Source organism: Meriones unguiculatus, chromosome 17 (genome assembly GCF_030254825.1).
Source record: "Meriones unguiculatus strain TT.TT164.6M chromosome 17, Bangor_MerUng_6.1, whole genome shotgun sequence".
NCBI classification, from domain to species: domain Eukaryota; kingdom Metazoa; phylum Chordata; class Mammalia; order Rodentia; family Muridae; genus Meriones; species Meriones unguiculatus.
The window spans coordinates 35,787,285-35,806,832 of NC_083364.1; the positions used below are offsets into that span (position 1 = coordinate 35,787,285).

Here is a 19,548-nt window from a genome sequence, read left to right on the forward strand (position 1 = left end):
ACTCCTGTTCCCCCTCAGAGCAAGCACAGCCCCTGGGTCACAGACAGGATGGCCTCGGGGCTGAGTTACTATTTCCTTAGCTCATCCATGGAGCATTCTGTCTGTCTGCCAGAGACTCCCGGGCATCTGGAGAGGGTCCTGCCCCAGCCCCTTCCTCCCTGCAGTGGCAATCGGCCATCACCAGAGCGGGAGCTCATACCCGGTGCCTGACCCTCACTCAGTACCTTGGGATCCTTGTCCTGGGTTACTCTCCAGGATGCTGGCTCCCACCCATCTGGGACACGTGGGGGGAGGTGGGGTACGTATTTGTTGTCAGGTAGCACCAGACTGTCATGGACGTCACCAAAGAAAGACTGTTGAAAAAAACAACAACAACAAACCCAAGGGAAACCATCAAAGAAACACGACACAAGATGAATCCGATTTTAAAAGTATTTACGAGGCTGGCCCTTTATTCTCACAGAATGTCACTTAATAAATATTTCACCAGGACGATGAGGAGAATTTTATGGGACGGAGGGTGGGAATCTTTTAAATTTTTAACCGAACCTCCAACCGGACACCTGCAGACGTGAAGGTCCAGCAGAGCGGAAGCCTCCTTTGGCTCAGCTGGCAAGCTTCTGGCCTTGGCCCGAGGCTCAGTAAATGGAGGACCAGCGGCACTGGCTCTTGATAAGCTGGAGCAAAGGCTTCTTAAAAAGGAGGAAGATGACAGTGCAGGCCACGAGCAGGGTGAGGCAGGTGGGCAGGACGAGCACGAGGTAGAACAGGCCGAGGTCCACCTGCCCCCACCTACAGTCCCGGGGCGTGCCTTCGGGCAGCTCCACCACGCGAATGATCCTGGAAGAGAGGTTGCAGGTGACCATGGCCAGGTCGGCAACAGTCTGGAAGCGCTGTAGGGCCTCCCAGCCCTCCACCCCACAGCAGTCGTAAGGGTTCTGGCTGAGGTAGATGGTCTGCAGACCCCTCAGAGGCTGCTCGGACACAGCCCTCTGGGGTAGGGCCGTGAGAGCGTTTCTGCGGAGGTCAAGAGTCTGCAGGGCCAAGCTGCCCCTGAACCTCGGGAAGCTGGTCAGGGAATTTCCTGACAGGTCCAGCTCCCTCAGATTCCCAAACGCGGAGAAGTCCATCTCTGCAGCGCCAGGACCGAGGCCCACGTCCCTGAGCGACAGGACCTGTAAGGTAGGGGCGAGTGCCCAGAGAGGGCTGATGCTCCCATTCAGAATCCCCCAGTTGCTGGACAGGTCTAAATGGGTGAGGGAGGTCCCCTGGAAGGGGTAGTCTCGTAATGCCTTCAGCCCACAGCCATCCAGGGAAAGGCTCCGCAAGGAGGCCATATTTCTGAAATCCACACAACCAGATGGCCCAGCCCAGTCTAAGGGCACCATCTTTGGACAAAGCGAGATCTGATTGTGACTCATGTCAATTGTAGTGATGTTGCTGGCACTGTCAAAAAGGCCAGCGGGGACCCCCAGGAGCTGGTTGGAGCTCAGGTTGAACACCCGGAGGTTCCTGAGGGAGCCAGTGAGCCCCGGAGCCAGCTGCAGCTCTGCCAACTGGTTGTGGCTCAGGTCCAGCTCAGTGAGCGCCCCCGGGGGCTCCTGCTCCCGGATGTGGAGCATCTTCAGGCAGTTTTGGTTGAGGTTCAGATGGGAAAGGGAAGGTGTCTTCTTTAGGAAGCCATCTGGCAGGTGCCGGAACTGGTTCTGGCTCATGTCCAGGAAGCGAAGCGCTGACAGGTCGCTGGAGGCAAACTCTTCCCAGAGGCTGACAGTGGTGATATTAGTCACGTTGCCATCCACAAGAAGGAACTGCGCCACCATCTCCTGTGGCGAGGAGGCATTGTACAGCTCCCTGTAGAAGCCCATGCTGTTGTCCCGTAGCAGGAGCGTGTGGAGCTTGCTGCACTGGGGCAGGTGGGGGAAAAAGAGCAGCTGGTTGTGGGACAGGTCCAGCATCTCCAGTTCGAAGGCTCGGTCCTCGTCCTCCCTGGATGCCAGGAACCACTCCAGGATGTTGTGACTGACGTTGAGGAACTGCAACTGCGTGAGGCTGAAGTCCACGATGCAGGGGAGGTTGTTGTAGGCGAGGTCGAGGCGTCTCAGCTCAGTCAAGCCATCAAACGCACCGCCCTCGATCTCAAAGATATAATTCCTCTGCAAATCCAGCTCCTTGAGGTGCTCCAGGCCCTCAAAGACAGAGTCATCAAGCCTCATGAGGGTGTTCCTTGCCAAGGATACAGAATCCAGCGAGGAAAGGTTCTGAAGCATGAGGGCAGCCATGTCTTCAGTCAGGGAGTTTCCAGACAAGTCAAGCCTTCGAAGTCTCAGCAGGGTGTGGAGAGCTGCCGCCGTCTCCTTGTAGTTCTCTGAGAGGCGGTTGTCCGCCAGACCCAGGCTGAGTAAGCGGCCTTGCTCTTGGAAGGCGTAGCGGCCAATACGGTCCAGGTGACAGCTGCTCAGGCTGAGGTTCTCCAGGTGTGGGTAGGCCTGGAGGGAATGATTCCACAGGACCTTGAGAGGGTTGGCATCCAGAACGAGCATCCGGGAATGGGATGGGAGGCTGCTGGGGACAGAAGCAAGGTTCTGGCCTCGGCAGTCAGCGACTCCATCGACCTAGGTCCAAAAACACATGAGGTTTATGCACAGAAATGTAGTTTGCCACAGCAGTTAGCCAGCCGGAAGGCGTCAGTTAGGTGTTGGGGGTCGGGGGAAAGGTTAGCAAGAGCAATGGCCTTGCTTCTTATAGGATGGTCTACAGGACAAGACCAGTGAATGCCAAATGGCCCAATCTCCAAGGACAAAGTTGAATGAGAAGAAAAGTTCCAAAAGAAAGAGAGACACCAGGTTTGGAGCCAGCACTGAGGTCTGAATTTGTACTCTGCAGTATGTTAATTTGACCCTAAGCAAGGAACTACCCTCTGGCAGTCTCAAATCCCTTATCTGGTTATTGAAATAAAACCTAATAACTAAAAAGCTGATATGATGCTAAAATATAAAGAAAGGAAAAGTAACTGTGATTGGTGGCACAAGCCTTTAATCCCAGGACCCATGGAGACCGAGGCAAGAGGAGCTCTGTGGGTTTGAGGCAACCTGGCCTACACAGAGAGTTCCAGACCAGCCAGGACTATATAGGGAGACCCTTTCTCAAAAAAAAAAAAAAAAAAAAAAAAAAGGAAAAAGAAAAACTCAGATAATCTCAGCCTCTCCCTCAAATAAAAGCCACTAACTATTATACTTGTAATTTTCTCATAGATTTCTTTTTTGTCTTCAAGGATTGAGTATGATTGCTTAGCTAAATCACATTTGTTACAGCTAATATGTGTTAGCACATCAGCTGTAATTACCAGCATGCACTAATCAATTAAGCTGCTCGTTGTTGAACAATTGAGGTTTTTTTTTTTTAATCTCACCATAGACATTAGAATGAAATTTTCAGTTTCCTTCCTATCCTCCTCCTCCCAAAGCCTTACTGCATTTATATTGAGATTGCATTAATGTGTGGAGAATGGCTGGTTTTGTTTTTTGTTTTTGTTTTTTTTTTTTTTTTAACAAATTGAATCTCTGCGCTGGGAGGCAAGTGTATCTCTATTTTCCCGAGGCCTGGACAGCATTGCCCTCAGAGCCTTCCTCAGCCTGCAGTGGACCGTGTTCCTTCCCAATGGCTGTAGTCCAAGGGGGTTCAGACCTCTGTAATTCCCACGGACCCACCTTAGTGGCTAAGGACCCTTCTGTGATCACCAGGGCACACAGAACGTTTCACCACACCCATCTTCATGCTGAGGTCGAATGGCTGATGTAACAAAGAGCTTCAAGACTGCTCAAATCACAAGAGCCACAGGAAGCCCATTCTCTGGCCCTCTGGATGATCAGGTCCCTAGCGCTTTCCACCAAGCAGAGGGTCCAGACTGAGCCCTGAAAAGTGGCTGAAGAACTCCTACTTTGTTCTCCTCTCCTCCTACATCTAGAGACTCCTCCCACACACACCCCCAAATAACTACTGTGAAGTTTACCCAGTTGTCGCCTCTGCAAGGGAATGGTGGCAGTCAAATGAGGCTGGGCTGATGCTGATAATAACGTATCAGTGATAATTGAAAAAAACATGGCACTGACTACATATCAGGCATCGTCATGAGTGCTTGTTACACAGTCATTCAATCACCACAACAGCCCAGGGTCATGATACTGTTAGTAGAAAGTATTACTGCCATCACTTTATAATTATTACTGACACAGTCTCATGTAGCCCAGACTGGCCTTGAACTTGAAATGTAATTGAAATTGGCCTTGAACTCTTGACCTTTCTGCTTCCACTTCCTGAGTCCTGGGTTGACAGGCATGTGACACCTAGACCAGCAGATTCTATTTCATAGATGAAGAAACTGGCACAGAAGGACTTCAGTATCACCAGCTAAACAGTGGCATGGCTAGCGTTTAAACCTGAGTGGAGCGGAATTAAAATTCAGAACATGGCTGCTCTGACAAGAGATCACATCCAAAGACCTTCTAGGTCTGTGTCATCTGGCTGAAAAACAGACACACCTTTAATCCAAGAGACAGAGGCAAGCAGATCTCTGAGTTCAAGGCTAGGCTGGTATAGAGCAAGTTTCAGGTAAAGAAAAAAAGTTTAGGTCCAGGCTTGGTGGTACATGTCTTTAATCCCCAATGATGAAGGTAAAGTTAGTTTGTAGAAGGAAGCACCCATGTTTGAAAATGTTTAGTAGAGTGGCAGAAACAGTGACAAATCAGTGTCAACTCAGTCAAAGATTCGACAGAATAGGATACTTCCAACTCTCACGAGAAGAGAGAGGAGAAGGAAGCTATTTAAGGGGCAATGAGAGAGAGAGAGAGGTAGCTTTTTTTGGGAGAGTAATAGAAAGACAGGTTGCAGAGAAAGAACTCGGGTGAAGACTGAATGAGCCAAAGAATGAGAAGGAGCCAGGAGTTTAGAGCAGATGGCTAGAGTTAGTTCGAGGCCAAACAGAGCAATTCAGAGGCTGAGAGAGAGGAGGCCAGATTGAATAAATTAGCTGGGAGAGGAGTTTAAGCCTGATCAGCTGAGTTGAACCAGCCAGCCCCGAACTCAGAAAGAACAAAAAAGGATGAGCTTATTAAGCAGTATGTCTCAGAAGCTGAAAACATTCTAGGCCTAGCTTAGATTGTGTGGCAGCCAGAAGCTTCCAGGACTAGGCCTAGGGTAGCGGACAGGCAGTAAGCCTCAGAGACAACTGAGTCAGGAGAAATAAAGGATACTCTCACCCCTGAGCAGCCTGCTTGGTGATCCCTACACCATACTGTAGCGTCCTCAAGTACAGGGGCTACTGGTTTTGACAAGCAGTTTAGAACCATGACAGCCATGATATTTAAGACTAACTTTATGAGCACTTTCTTTCCCTAGCACCAAAGACACTGACCAAGTATTAACTCTGGCTTCCAGTTCGTCTTTCCAGACTTGGGCTTGAGAGATGCTTATCAGGCAAGTGTCTCCAGTTATGGGTAAATTTCTGGAACTGATCTCAGTGATGACCTAAATCTGTCTCTATAGGCAGACAGGAAGCCTTCAGAAGGCAAAGGTGAAGGTTCAGGACAGCCGGCCTCCGAACTTTCAGAAGCTTAAGCTTTGTTCATGAGCATGGCCTAGCAATGCAGTTTGGGGAGTGTGCTCTCCGCAGGGCTGCTAAGGTTGCTTCACACATGAACTCCTGAGTTGGACTTCTCCAGCGTTGGTGTTTCCCTCAGTGACCCTGGTAGCATTCGTGGAGCTCAGTCATCCGGAGGCTTAGCCAGGTAATATTTTTGCCCTTGGTAGTTGACCTACAACTGTTTCTGAGGCCTCTTGTCTTCAGTACATATGAAAAAGTGGAGCAGGGACTTCCAGTCCTTCCTGAGTTCCATCTTGAAAATCTGCTAAAAAGCAGCAATCACCTTGTTCTGAGCTAGGCAGGCACACACTGAGGCTTCAGTCCCTGTCATCAGCTTTGCAAGCAGAACAAGCCCCGTCAGGAGAGAGGCCAAAGAGAGATCAGCATCCAAGGAGAAACTCACCACCTTGCAGCCTCCTTGGGAAGCTGCAGCGGCTGTCCCACTTCCGTTCCGCCATTCCACAATCAGGAAGTGAAAACCCAGGCATAGCCAAAGGGGCAGGAACTCCATCTCAGGCGCAGCTCTGTGGACAGAATACCAGGAAGAACCCAGTAAGGCAGGGTAGCCGGGAGGGCCACACAGCACAGGGCAGAAGGCCCCAGCTAGCCCCTACAGGTGTCTGGTCTTAGAGGCTCATGAGGAGGTGGAAAACCACAGATTACTCAAATCTCTCAGTTCAGCCAACAAGGTCAACTTTTTACTGATACCGCTGGCAAGAACTCATTTCATTCTGCCTAAGCCATTTAACAGGCAGGTGGCTGACCTCTGAAACCCCAAAGGGGCAGTGCAGAGGACACAAAGGACTTGAGCACCAGGCCTGAGGTCACTGAGAATTTCCTGTGTTTTGCCATTCTGAGTTTTGTTTCCCTCTGAAGCTCATCTCTGTCTGATGCATACATGAATTCCGAGATATATGCCAGGAATGAATGGATGAATGAATGAATGAATGAATTGGCAAAAGAAGAATAAATTGGGGATAAAAATACTGACTGTAGCCTGTGGACCCACAGACATAGTATTTTGCTGAAATAAGGCTTTCCGTCTGGGCAGTAATGGTGCAAGTCTTTAATGCCAGGACCATTATTCCCCAGAAATTTGTGAAGATGGTGCTGTGTTGCCTCTTCATTGGAGACTTCTGTTGACAGATGCATCATTTCAAGCCTTCCCAAGGCTGCTATCCTCTTTGCCTGGCCAGACAAGAGGGCTATAACTGCATTTCAGAATTTTTTTAATCCATCCAAAGATTGCGGTTTATTTTCTCAAGCTTTTTTTTTTTTTTCCCCTTTATCCAAGTGAAAACACGAAAGCAGAGGCGGATAGATCTAGGAGTTCAAGGCCAGCCTGGTCTACAGAGCAGGTTCCAGGACAGCCAGGGCTACACATAGAAAGCCTGTCTCAAAACAAAACAAAACAAAAATAAAAGCCTTTCAGAAATACGTCTATCACACTGGTTAACTTTTAAATACGGCCCTTAAAAAAAAAAAGTTCATGTTTTCACCTGGATAAAGAAAAAATAAAAAAACAACTTGAGAAAATGAACAGCAATCTTTGGATGGATCAAAAAATTCTGAAATGCAGTTACAGTCCTCTTGTCTGGCCAGGGCAAAGACAAAGAGAATGGCCATCTTGGGAAGGCTTGCAGTGATATATCTATCAACAGAAGTCTCCAATGAAGAGGGAACACAGCACCATCTTCACAAATTTCTGGGGAACAAAGGTCCATCCAGGGATGATACTGGTATCCATGGTTCTAAGTGGACTGAGTATCATGGGCTGAGAGCAGCCTAGGTCCCCCTCCCTGAGCTCCACAGTTTTTCCACCTGTAGACGTAATTGCACGGACAACCCTCCAAATGTGAGAGCTGACAGCCCTGTGGCATCCCTGCCCTCCTCTACCCTCACCAGTAGCAAGCTCTTGGTCCAGCTCCATGTGCCTCACCCTTGCCTGGACACCTCCAGGAAGGCCCCCAGGCAGCTCTTCAGTCTCGGTCAGCCGCACGTGCTGATGAGGGCCTCCTCACCTTCCATGCCACTCACAGACCTTTCGGCTGACACTTTTGGCTCCCTCCTCTTTGCTTTCCTTCTGTCTACCCATCCCAGAGGATAATTTAACATCCTGGACAGATCTGAACGCTCACCGGTGAAAACAGACTATCGGAAAAACTAAGCGAAACCACACAAATCAGCCTCGGCCATCACCAGAGGCCAGGTGGGCCCTACGCCACAGAAAGAATCTGGGATCGGTCCTTGCAAGCCTCTGGGAATCCCCTCCCAGGCCCTCCTTCCACTTCGGCACCTGTGCAGGAATTATCACCTCCTGGGCACGAGGCACAGATGGCCTATGCAGAGCCATCTGGACTCCTGTCCTCGGTGTCCTCCCAGCACCCTCCCACATATACACGGGTGCCCCTGAAACTTTGGGATCCCCGCCCATCCTGAGATAAGGTTGCCAGACTTAGCAAATGCCAAGGATGCTGAAAAACTGTTCACTCACATTCTCATCTCACTGAACGTCTTGCGGCTCACGGAGGAGAGATGGGGAAATGGGAATTGTCAGCACGTTAATCTTCTCCACTTCCTGTCATGCGTGGGCTGTTGCATGCTGCCGTACCCTGAACGCTGGCAAACCAAATCTCGGCGTGTGCAGGGTACGAGTGCAGCTCTCTAGGGCTGCCCAACACTTTAGCCTGGCATGATAAACCTAGATCACTACACACACAAGGGTGATTTTAATTTTGGAAGGACCAAAATGCTTACAAAATTTAAATATTCTTTCCTACTAAATACAGCCAACTAGCCCAGAAAAAAAAATGAATAATGGGATGGACGAACGAACGAACGAATGAATGAGTGAATAAATGAATCTTGCCAGGCCCGAAAGGGCAACATCTGTCACTTAGTAACAGAATGTCACGGAAACCTGACAGTCCGGAGCTTAAATTCTGCCTCCACTCCCCATCATCTGTACGGAGTCACCAAGACTTGGATAATCCCTCCCATAAAACAAGAGCAGTAATAACCACTCACAGAATTTTATGAGAGCCGCAGAGGATCGTATATGTGAGAGCGCCTCATTAACGGTGAAAGTTGCTAATGACCTAGTTATTATTTATGAGTCCTGAATAGCACTGAGCAGCTTGAGTGCTTGTTGTTCTCATGTGTCATCTCGGTGATGGCACAGAAAAAAGCAGACAGAGAGAACGGCGTAGCTGGAGGGGTGGCTGCATCGACATACCAATTAAATGCGTAACATCCATCCAGGAAGGCTGGAATTAAAAGTCTGTATTAGCATCAAGAAGAAGACGAGCTGGAGAGATGGCTCAGCAGCTGACTGTGCTTACTGCTTTTGCAGAGGGGGACCCCATGTTGATGCCCAGTACCCATGGCATGTGGCTCATAACCTCCTGTAACTCCAGCTCCAGGGGATCCAATACTTCTGGTCTCAAAGAGAACACACACACACACACACACACACACACACACACACACACAATTAACTATAAAAATTTTTTTTGAAAAGAATAGGAGTATCAGGGCTGGAGAGATGGCTCAGGGGTTAACACTGGCTGTTCTTCCAGAGGTCCTGACTTCAATTCCCAGCAACCACATGGTGGCTCACAACCACCTATAATGAGATCTGGTGTCCTCTTTGGGATGCAGGCAGAATTCTGTATATTAAATAAATAAATCTCTAAAAGAAATAAAATAAAGGAATAGGAGTATCCAAAGACAGTCTGTGCTGGCTGGCAAAGAGCTTTCCGTCCTTGGAATGACGGCCTCGCCTTGCCTCTCTTTACTCCCTGTAGCAGGCCCTGAGGCTCTGCTCCCCAAGCCCTGGTAGCAGGTGGCCCACAGCATGTTTGGCTATTGGAAGCAATGATGGGAAGTCAGGAGGCAGGAGAGTGTAGAATCCAAAATATCTGTCCCCTTGAGCTTTTCCTGGTGACCCCAGACTCTGGGACTGCCACCCTCCCTTCCTCCTTCCTACCTAGGGAACAGATTCCTGCAAGGCCAAGAGGCTACTATTTGTTTGGCTTCTCAGCCTCTCCCATCATTTTCTGCCAGTCTCCTGCATGACATTTCCCATTTGAAATAGTCTAGGTGACCTCTGTTTCCTTTCTGATCTAACGATGCAAATGACAATGGCCTCACAGCCGTGTTCCAGAACAGAGGTGATTTTGGCTGTGAGTTCCAGCCAGTTTGGGAGGCTGAGGCGGAAGGAGCACAACTCTGAGGACCAGGCCCATCAACTTTCTGAGACTCTAAAAATGAAATATCAAAAAAGGGGGTGGGCATTCCTGAGCCGGGGGTGTAGCTCAGTAACATAACACTGCAGACAAGTGCGCGTGAGAGAGTCCTGCGTGCAAGCCCCAGCACTGAAAGAAAAGAACGGCACAAAATGGTTGAAGAAAAGGCAAAAAGCCTTTCAAAATAGCAACTCTTCAGATTGGAAGCAATCCTCTAGACTACATGTCTGCAGAAAGCCTAGAAAGTCTCCCCGCAGAGCCGCTGCGCTGCAGGGACCAGGATAAAAAGCGCAGTTATCGTATCTCACTGGGAAATCCCAGGAGCCCTCTCCCAGGACACAGGACCACAGGAAAGCATCCTCAGCTCCCCAGTCCTCCCACTGTTAAAACCACACCAGCTGCTGCCAGGAAAGAGGAGGCAAGCCCTTTGCTAAAAGAGCCCTTAGCATACATGACCACATAATTAGGAACTTTCTCCTCAAATAATCAAAGGAGCTAAAGAAGCCTTAAAGAATGAGGCTCTGTGGAGAAAGCGGGCAGCTGTCGGAGGCATTCTGTCTTCCAGATAAGAATGTACAGATTGGGGACAGGGATCATCAGAAGCAGTGTCAACGCGTGAAGACCAGACTCAGGAAGACACAGAGGGTGTGACGACACCACAGGGAAAAGGCTCTGAGAGAAAGCCAGTCGGCCTGTGTGTAAAAGTAAAGAGCAGCCACCACCTAGGATCATGGAAAAAAGGGGCAGGCAGCTGGCTGCAGACCTCAGAGTAAAGCATCTCCACCATGACTCCCTCCAACAGTCCCTGGCCTAGAGACTCCCATGGTGAGTCCGCCTGAAGCGCTGAGCTTCGGAAGTGGCACATTAGAGGCCCAGTACTCTGTTCTCACAGTCCCCAGGTGCGAGTGCATGCCCTGAGTCCCGTCATGATGAAAACCCCAAAGGATCCTGGCTGTAGCCGCAATGCAACCAAGTTGGATTCTTCAAGGGTCAAAGTCTTGCCCGGTATAGTGGTTCACATCTACAACCCCATAAGGCTGAAACGGGAGGGCTGCCATGAGTTCCAGGCATCCTGGTTATAGACTGAGCCCTCCCCCTCAAAAAAAAATAGTATTATTGACTATCAATTAGAGAGTATTACTGACTCTCTCCATAGAGACATACACATATTAAAATCCTACATTCAATGACTTAGTCAGGGCAAAAGCATAATACTCCCCTAAATTGGTCAACCAATTAGCTAATTTTTTAAAGATTTATTTATTATCAGAAGAGGGCACCCGTTCTTAATATAGATGGTTATGACCTACCATGTGGTTGCTGGGACTTGAACTCAGGACCTTTAGAAGAACAGCCAGTGCTCTTAACTTCTTCAGCACCCCCTCCCCATTAGTTAATTTAACATTTTTTAAAAATTATTATACTTTTCTATAACTTGAAATTTTTCAACATTAAACAAATAAAGAATGTGAGATAAAAACACTTTTTCTGCAAGACAGCTTTTACAATGTATCAAAGGCCTTCAATGTATGCATCTTTGTAATTTAGTAATTCCAATTCTAAAAGTTTCTTCTCTAATGAAATGAGACTAGCAGTGTGTGGGTGTTGCTGAGCTACGTTTTCAGAGAATGTTCAAAAAGTAGCCTCGTGACAGTACCTTACAAACTGCCAACCGACCTATGCTCAAACGCATCTAGGGTAGGATAATTTCTTCAAAAGTGGGTGATTATCCTCTTGGGCCCCGATGAGGTTGGTCTCTGGGACACAGGTTGGACAAGCAAGTAAGGAGTTGAAGCATTTGACATAACTGGAGTACTGCCCTTTGAACACAGCACACGAATAACGAAAGTTTGGTTGCATATGACCCGCTGGCAAATAAATTTTTATTCAGATTTTGGAATTGGCCACCGTTTGGAGAAAAAGTAGCATTTCTGTCCTGGCTAGTTTTCTAACTAAGAAACTCAGCATTTCTGCGATAAATGCTATAGCCAAAAGCGACTCAGGGAGAAAAGAGTTTATTTCAGTTTATTTACCTCAGTTTATCTCAGCTGAGGGAAGACACAGAAACTCAAGGCAAGGACTGAGGCCGAGTGCTGCTTACCGGCTTGCTCCCCATGGCTTGCTTTTTTTTTTGTTTTGTTTTGTTTTGTTTTGTTTTGTTTTGTTTTGCGAGACAGGGTTTCTCTGTGTAGCCCTGGCTGTCCAGGAACTAGCTCTGTAGACTAGGTTGGCCTTGAACTCACAGAGATCCTCCTGCCTCTGCCTCCTGAGTGCTGGGATTAGAGTTGTATGCTGCCAACATCCAGTTCCACTTGTTTTCTCATGGCACCCAGGACCATTTGCCCAAGGGTGTCAGTATCTACAGTGGCAGGGGGGAGCCCTCCCACATCAATCATTTATCAAGAAAGAAAATGTCCCCCTGCCTTGCCTACAGGCAATCTGATGGAGGCATTTTTCTCGAGTGAGGCTCCCTCTTCCCATATGACTCTAGCTGTGTCAGGTTGACCAAAATCTGGCCAGCACAGTTTCCCAAGGGATCACTCAGCACTGTTTCAGAGCTGGAATTCCTAACAAAAAGATGGAGTGATGCGGGAAGCCAGCCTGGGGAAGTCAGTGAAATGGCACCAAACCACTTGTCAAATACAGACCTCAAGGTCTCGTGAGCAAACACATCAGGTCTAGCCAGGCTCTTCCCTAGCCTCTGCTTGAATGGAGGCTCAAGGGGCCACGGCAGCTCACCCCACCCCCAACTGAGCGCTTCAAGCACTTAACTAGCTACTCAGACTCCATTTTCACAGGGCTGCAGATGAGTAAAGGGGCTCCTCGTGTGGTCAGGGCCAGCCCATCGGAACCAACAGAGGTCAGCTCACTTTTTTGCATTCCACAGCCACAGAACGCATCTAGCCACAGAACACAGAACTTCAAAATGTGTCCCACTGAGAGCTAGCGGCTGGCTCTTGCGTGTCTCACTGTGGCTGGCAGTGGGTTCCCAGTGTCCCCTCCGGAGGTGAGAAAGCGCATAATCTCTTCAGATACCCACCCACCATTGCATTAGTTTCTCAGTTCCGGTCACAGGTTTGTTCCCACTGCTAACTTTTGCAAGAGTAAGGGCTAGCCACCATGCTTCTTCAAGAGGAAGCAGGAAAGAACTTCGCAAAGGAGGCGACTTGGACTGTATTTGGCTCCTTTCCAGCAGTGGCCACAAGTGACAATAATACAGCAAAAGGTTGAGTCAAGACAGACGTTAAGACGTGCAAAAGCCCTGTCTTTAGGAGCGACTGCCAAGAGCTTCCAATCAAGCGCATGGAATCGGGGACCAGCACATATGTCTCCACAGTGGTCAGCAGCCCGCCTCCTCCCACTCAAGGGGCAGACACGTGCCATGGTGAAGCCGGGGAACGGTGAACCAACAGGAAGGGGAGGTCTTCCATGCAAATGGAGTCAGTGCAGAGGGAAAGAGTTCTACACTCTCTCCTTCCATTTAGGGGAGCTGCCCATGAATCTTAGACCCCCTGGGGGAGGTGACTGACTCCCCAGGGTCTGTGGGGTACCATGCACAGAGTCCACAGACATTAAGTAAGGCTAATTTTAACCTGGAGTGGGAATGAAAATCCTGACTCTCCAAGATGTTTTGTTTTTTTTTGAGAAGACACAAAGGATCAGCAACTGACAGGAACTAACAGTTGTGCAGTTTGGTAGAAATGCTGGCCTCCCTGCGGGACCTGAGCACACACAAGAGTGTGGTCAAATGCCTGCAGAACGGAGAGCATCAGTTCAAGCCCAAGCCTGTGAGTTCTGCAACAACTCAGCCTCAATACCACAAACCCCAAGCCACCCTGGGACGCATGTGGTCCTCAGCTGAATCACACATTTCACAAGCTGTTTCCTCTGCAGGAAAGACCCTTTCTGTGCTCCTCTTTTGATCAAGTGCCTATTTATCCTTCTTGGAGCTCCCTCCTGCTCCTAGCCTAATGGTTCAGTTGAAGAACAACCCATGAGAGTACACTGCAGTGTTAATCTTTTTATTATTTAATTTTATGTTCATGAGAAGCAATTTGGGTAGTTATTAATTATTAGTAACTTAGATTTCCTCCAGTATTTACATATGAAGAAAACACTTTAGCACAGAGCCAGACTGAAAAGAGTCTGTCATCAGTGACCACTATATACCCACCACCTGTCTTCTTCACAACATTTTACTGTCTTTATATTTATCATGTTTTATTTATTCTTCAATTTATATTATTGCTATTAGATTTATTTATTTACTTATTTTATTTTGTTTTTTTCAAGACAGGGTTTCTCTGTGTAGCCTTGGCTGTCCTGGACTCACTTTGTACACCAGGCTGGCCTCAAACTCATAGGGATCTTCTTGCCTCTGCCCCCTGAGTGCTGGGATTGAAGATCTGTGCCACCACCACCTGGATCATCTTATTTCTTATTATATCTAAAAACAGATGTCAAGGAGCTGGAGAGATAGCTCAGCCATTAAAAGTGTTTCTGCTCTTCCAGAGGACCAAAATTTGGTTCCCATCACCCACATCTGGTGGCCTACAGCATCTCCAGTTCCAGAGCATTCCCTGCCCCTGGTCTCCACAGGTACCTGCATGTGTACACACACACATACACACACACACACACACACACACACACACAGGCATGCACACATGCACAAGCACACTTAAAAAGCAATAAAACCAAACCAAACCAACCAACCAAACCCCAGCACAAACAGATGGAGACTAGAGAGATAGAGAGATGCCTCACTGGTTAAAAGCACTTGATGCTCTTGCAGAGAAGCTGGGTTCGGTTCCCAGCACCCCTATGGAGGGTCACAACTGCCTGTAGCTACAGTTCCACAGGATCCGATGCCCTCTTCTGCTGTTCCAGGCTCCTGGGTGTATATGGTGCAGATACATACTTTCACACATATACAAATACAGGTAAAATTAAATATTTGTTTAAATGCCAGCTCGGTGGGCATGGTGAAGTATTTCTAATCCCAATATTCAGGAGGCGGAGGCAGGAAGACGGTGAATTTGAGGTCAGCCTGGGCAATTTCATGAACTGCTCTCAAAACAAAACTTTAAAAAGGCGGGAGACAGATCGTCGGAAAAGCAATGACCTGGCACGCACAAGGACTTGAGTTCAGTCAGCAGCAGCAAGCAAACAAGCAAGCACACAGCATGGTCACCGGTACATCTCTCTCAAAATACTTCAGAGTGCCTATAAAATAATTTAACTCTGTAAGAATTGCTGTAAGGGGTGGTGGTTGCAATGATGGCTCAGCAGTTAAGAGCCCTGGCTGCTCTTCCAGAGGAACTGAGTTTGATTCCCAGCAACCACATGGCAGCTCACAACCACTGCTGACTCCAGTCCCAAGGGATCCGATGACATCTTCTGGCCTTTGCTTAGGGACTTTAGCTAAATAAATACTAACACCGAGGAGGCTGAGGCGTGAGCATCATTGTAAGTTTGAGACCCACAGGGATTACACCGATTCCAGGCCAGCCTAGGCTACAAAGCGAGGTCCTGTCTCAGAAGTAAATTTAAAAGGGAAATTAAAATGTTCCTATTTGGGGTTGGGGATTTAGCTCAGTGGTAGAGCGCTTGCCTAGCAAGCGCAAGGCCCTGGGTTCGGTCCTCAGCTCTGGAAAAAAAAAAAAAAAAAAAAAAGACAAAATAACAAAAAGACCAAAAAAAAAACCAAGGTAACTAAAATGTTCCTATTCCTGCCATGCTCAGTGGTGCACGCCTTTAATCCCAGCACTGGGGAGGCAGAGGCAGGTGGATCTCTGTGAGTTCCAGGCCAGCCTGGTCTACACAGAGAAACCCTGTCTTGAAAAACAAAACAAACAAAAATCCACATTTCAAAAAAGGCCGTAGATCACTCATGGTGACTCAGGTCTTGTAGATTGCACCCATGCCAGAGCTGTCTTCAGTTCAGGTAGTAGGTGCTGCTGGGGAAATAAGTGTCTGTCGTTTAAATGTTCAGCTAGGACGCACAGTCAATACGTATTTGTGGATGAGTAGCCAGGAGTGTCTATGCCAGATAACTGGCTGCTCCCTTAGAACTCTCAGGATGACCCTATAATTCAGCAGCCAAGGAGGCGTGCCGTGTGACCCTTAGAGTCCCGTTTCTATCTAGAGCATCCATTATTGCTATTCTGACTAGCATCCTTGTCTTTGGTGGGGATGAGCTAGGAGCTGGAGGGCCTTGAAGCCCTGTAAGTTAGAAAGAAACAAGCCAAGATCATTAGCTAAAATGGAAGCCTCCATTTAAGGACTAGATGAAGGAGCCAATAACCAGAGCAAGAGACTGGGGGCAGTCCCATGTGGGCTTCCAAGTGCCTTGGGGACCATTAACTTGCTCGAAGTCGAAAGAAGTGAGCCCAGGCCAGGCAGGGAGACGAGGAAAGACTAGGGGAGACCAGGGCTGTCCCAGCTATCTAGAACTCACTGAGAAAAGGTTGCATAAAAAATGCTGTCTCCCAAGGAGAAATCCCCTCCCGATCGTTATCTTTCTTAGAGGTGAGAGCAGGCAGTGGTGGCGCAGCAGGCAAGCCCAAGTGCAGTGCCTGATTGCGGTAAGTGTGGGGGTTGGGGCTAAAGGAGGGGAGTCCCCAGGGACCTCACAGAACTCTGTGGCCACGCAGAGCCCATCATGGGTCCCAGCCTTGTTCTTTGTGCCCACCTCACTGGTGAGAATCAGGGCAAAGTTCCTACTTCCTCCTTTGTACCCTCTGCTGAGGCTGAAGTCACTGAAGACAGATAGCGTTCGGTCTCGGCCCCCAGTTCTGTTTGTCCAGGAAAGTTCTGTCTACCCACATTCGTTTCTCCCGCCTCTGGTAACAGCCGCCTGGTTGTTTTCTGGGGAAACACATACACATACTCTCTCCCTCCCTTTCTCTCTTTTATCACATAGACTGAATCTCCTTAACAATTTTTAGGCGTGTAGTTAGGTAGAGGGGAGTACATTTCACTGTTCAACCAAACCACGCCTTAAGAAGTTCAGTTTTCGTTTCTTTGGATTTTGTTTTTAGGTCTGAACTCAACTCCTAACTCCAGCCGTGGGGACTATGAAGATGCTGGCCCCGTTACAACCTGCTGGGTTCCTAGCCAGAGTGATTGGCTTATATTCCACACAGTACAGTTCCTGAGAATCAATCCAGAACAGCTATATCACTAAGGAGAAAAGGCATTTCTCCTGCCTTACCTGTCACACTGATGGGGATTAACCTGGGACCTAAAGGTAGCTTTTGTCTCTGTCTCCAGGGCCCGCCTAGTAAGAGCAAAGCCAAGCCAGACGAGGACAGATGGATTCTTGGTGGCATCTTTGAGATCTGGACCCAGTCATGCCTGAAGCAACTGCCTTTTGACTTTTCAGTTGTATGATATAACAAGTCATTTCGTGAAGAGGCCTTTTTCTGTTGGGTTTTGTCATCTGCCATTTAAATAATCCTATCTTGGGTTAGACAGGTATGTAACTCAGTGGCAGGGCCTTGGCCTAGCATGGGCCCATCCCTGGGTTCAATCCCCCATGCCACCAAAAATAACAAATAAATAATAAAAAATGGTCCTATCTTATAGATCCTTGAAATCAGGCTCACAGTTGTGCATGAGGCTCTATGAGATGGAAGTATTACGGTCCATTTTTGTTTTTGTTTTTGATTTTTGTATTTCTTTTTTGCTTCTCCAAGCTTTCGGAAAGCACTGACTAACCTGTCTGGGAGCCTGTCACAGATTGCACACTTGACTTTTTGTTCAGGAAGGAAGCTCAAAAGAATGGTTTGGAGGGAAAGGAGTAAATAGATTCCAGCAAGGGCAGAGACAGATGCATATATAAACGACTTGTCACTGAAATGACCCAGGAACAGGAGCTGACAATGCCTGTGACACCTGTGTGATGGACAAGCAGGTCCTGGGAAAGATGATCAGCGCCTTTGGGTGTGCGCTGCAAACTCACTCTTTGCCGACATACGTGGCTACCACATGGATGTAGCATGACTTGGGCCATCAACTATCCAAAGGCAGCATGGGGTCTGTGCTGGATCTTTTTTCCAGTCTGAAGGACAAAGGGACAGGCCCTCAGGACATAGACCCTGGGAGTCCTCTCTCTCTGGCAGGCTCCTGTGGCTCTCAGATGGCGGCTTATGAGCTATAGGGTGATACATTCCAAGACGGCCGGATGGGGTGTGTGAGAGCCCGCGGAGTTCCCTCGAGGGACCCACCAAATGAAGGCACCTTCTCTGTGAGGCTGCTTTTGTGTTTAACCTAGGTGCTGAGGGCCCATCGCCCCCCCCCACAAATCTAGAACCCCCTCTAGGAACTCTGGGGTTCACATATACAGTCTGGTGGAGGGGGGAAGAGGGGATCCCCAGGCCATTAACGCTCCAGACACCTGCCTCCTTGCAAAACAGCCTGTACCTCAGCCAACAGCAAAAAAGTCTGGTCCGACCCTAGCCACAGCGGGGCACGTGTTCACCTTCACCTCCGCGGAGTAACGCGTGGAGGCAGCAACCGCTGTGAGGGTGACGCTTCTTCCTGCCCAGCCCCTGGGAGCGCGTGGGTACATGGGTGTGTGTCCGTGCCCCGGTGAGGCTAAGAGGACTGCAGCCGAGCACTGGACAGGAGTCAGGAGGGCCTGGCTCTAGCCCCCAACTGTGACACTTGGGTGGCCGTGGGCCAGAGAAACATCCTAGTAGTCGCAGGCTTTTTTTTTTTCCCCTGTCTCCTGGCTGAATACACACAGCTGACCCTGGGAAGACCTCGCTACGAATGTGCAATTGTGGATGATGAGTCTCCACGGGTCTCGATTTCTGTCGAGGGGCAAGGGAGACGGTGCAAACGCCCGCACGCCGGGAGTCCCCCAGCGTCCCCGCGTGACGTGCGGTCACCCAGACTAGGCGGGGAGCGCTCCCCGTTGTGCAGAGGAGAGACCGGAGGCGAACCGTCCACGCACCTGTTCGCATCCCCCGCGCGGAGGCAGGACTCAAAGCCGTGGCTGCCTCTCCCCCATCCACACCTCCTCCCTCGGCTCTCAAAGACCTTCCGCGGGGCGGACTTCCACCGACACCAGAGCTGTGGCTCCCAAATCCAGCCCAGGGGCGGGGAAGTCTGGATCCCACCGACCCCACTTCGCCACGAGCCTGTGCGTGAGCGAGCGAGGGGTGGGGAGGGGTGGGGCGGACGCTGCCTGACCTCCCCCTCCCCACACACCAACCCACCGGTCCCCCGGCTCGCTCACCTCGAGGAGCCCGGCTGTGCTCGGCGGCGGCGAGCCCACGCGCGAAATACTCACGGCTCCCGCAGGCCCAGGCGGCTCGGCGGGGCGCATCGTCTCCCGGGGCCCCCGGGCCTCCTGGACAGCCGTCGCCGAGGCCCGAGCTGCCTACTCGCTCTGGGGCATCAGATTATTTTAGCACTTGCGGAAGGAACCGACGGAAGCTGCAGTCACATGGAGAGCTCGCCTCTCAGCGACTCAGCAGGCGGCTTAGAAGGAACTGCCGCCGCGGGGGGCGCCGGGTGGGGGATGGGACGCGGACCTGCAGGGCCCCGCCGCCACGCGGGTGCAGCCTGCGAAGGTCTGCGAAGTAGCTCAGCGTGCTCCCGGGTGCTCCCGCCCTGGTGGGTGAGCACCGCAGCTGGGAGCCCCGGCCT

The 19,548-nt window shown here is 49.6% G+C and overlaps 1 protein-coding gene across 2 annotated transcripts; it reads right to left on the reverse strand.

Annotated features, from left to right (window-relative positions):
- Positions 1-418: 418 nt before the first annotated feature.
- Nrros (negative regulator of reactive oxygen species) lies at positions 419-19,276 on the reverse strand. Of its 2 annotated transcripts, XM_021645115.2 has the most exons (3): positions 19,136-19,276; positions 6,045-6,165; positions 419-2,615 (listed from the first exon to the last, which is right to left on the reverse strand). In XM_021645115.2, the coding sequence occupies exons 2-3, from the start codon at positions 6,150-6,152 to the stop codon at positions 639-641; spliced, it is 2,085 nt and encodes a 694-aa protein (XP_021500790.1). In that variant the 5' UTR covers positions 6,153-6,165; positions 19,136-19,276; the 3' UTR covers positions 419-638. The 2 variants fall into 2 exon arrangements, with proteins under 2 accessions (XP_021500790.1, XP_060226196.1); XM_060370213.1 differs by lacking the exons at positions 6,045-6,165; positions 19,136-19,276 and adding an exon at positions 5,414-5,975.
- Between the last annotated feature and the right edge of the window lie 272 nt (positions 19,277-19,548).

Coding starts and splice junctions, on each gene's coding strand:
- Nrros (XM_021645115.2), bottom strand. CDS start 6,152: ATGGAGTTCCTGCCCCTTTGGCTATGCCTGGGTTTTCACTTCCTGATT. Junction 2,616..6,044: donor CCCAAGGAGGCTGCAAGGTG/GTGAGTTTCTCC, acceptor TTTTGGACCTAG/GTCGATGGAGTCGCTGACTG.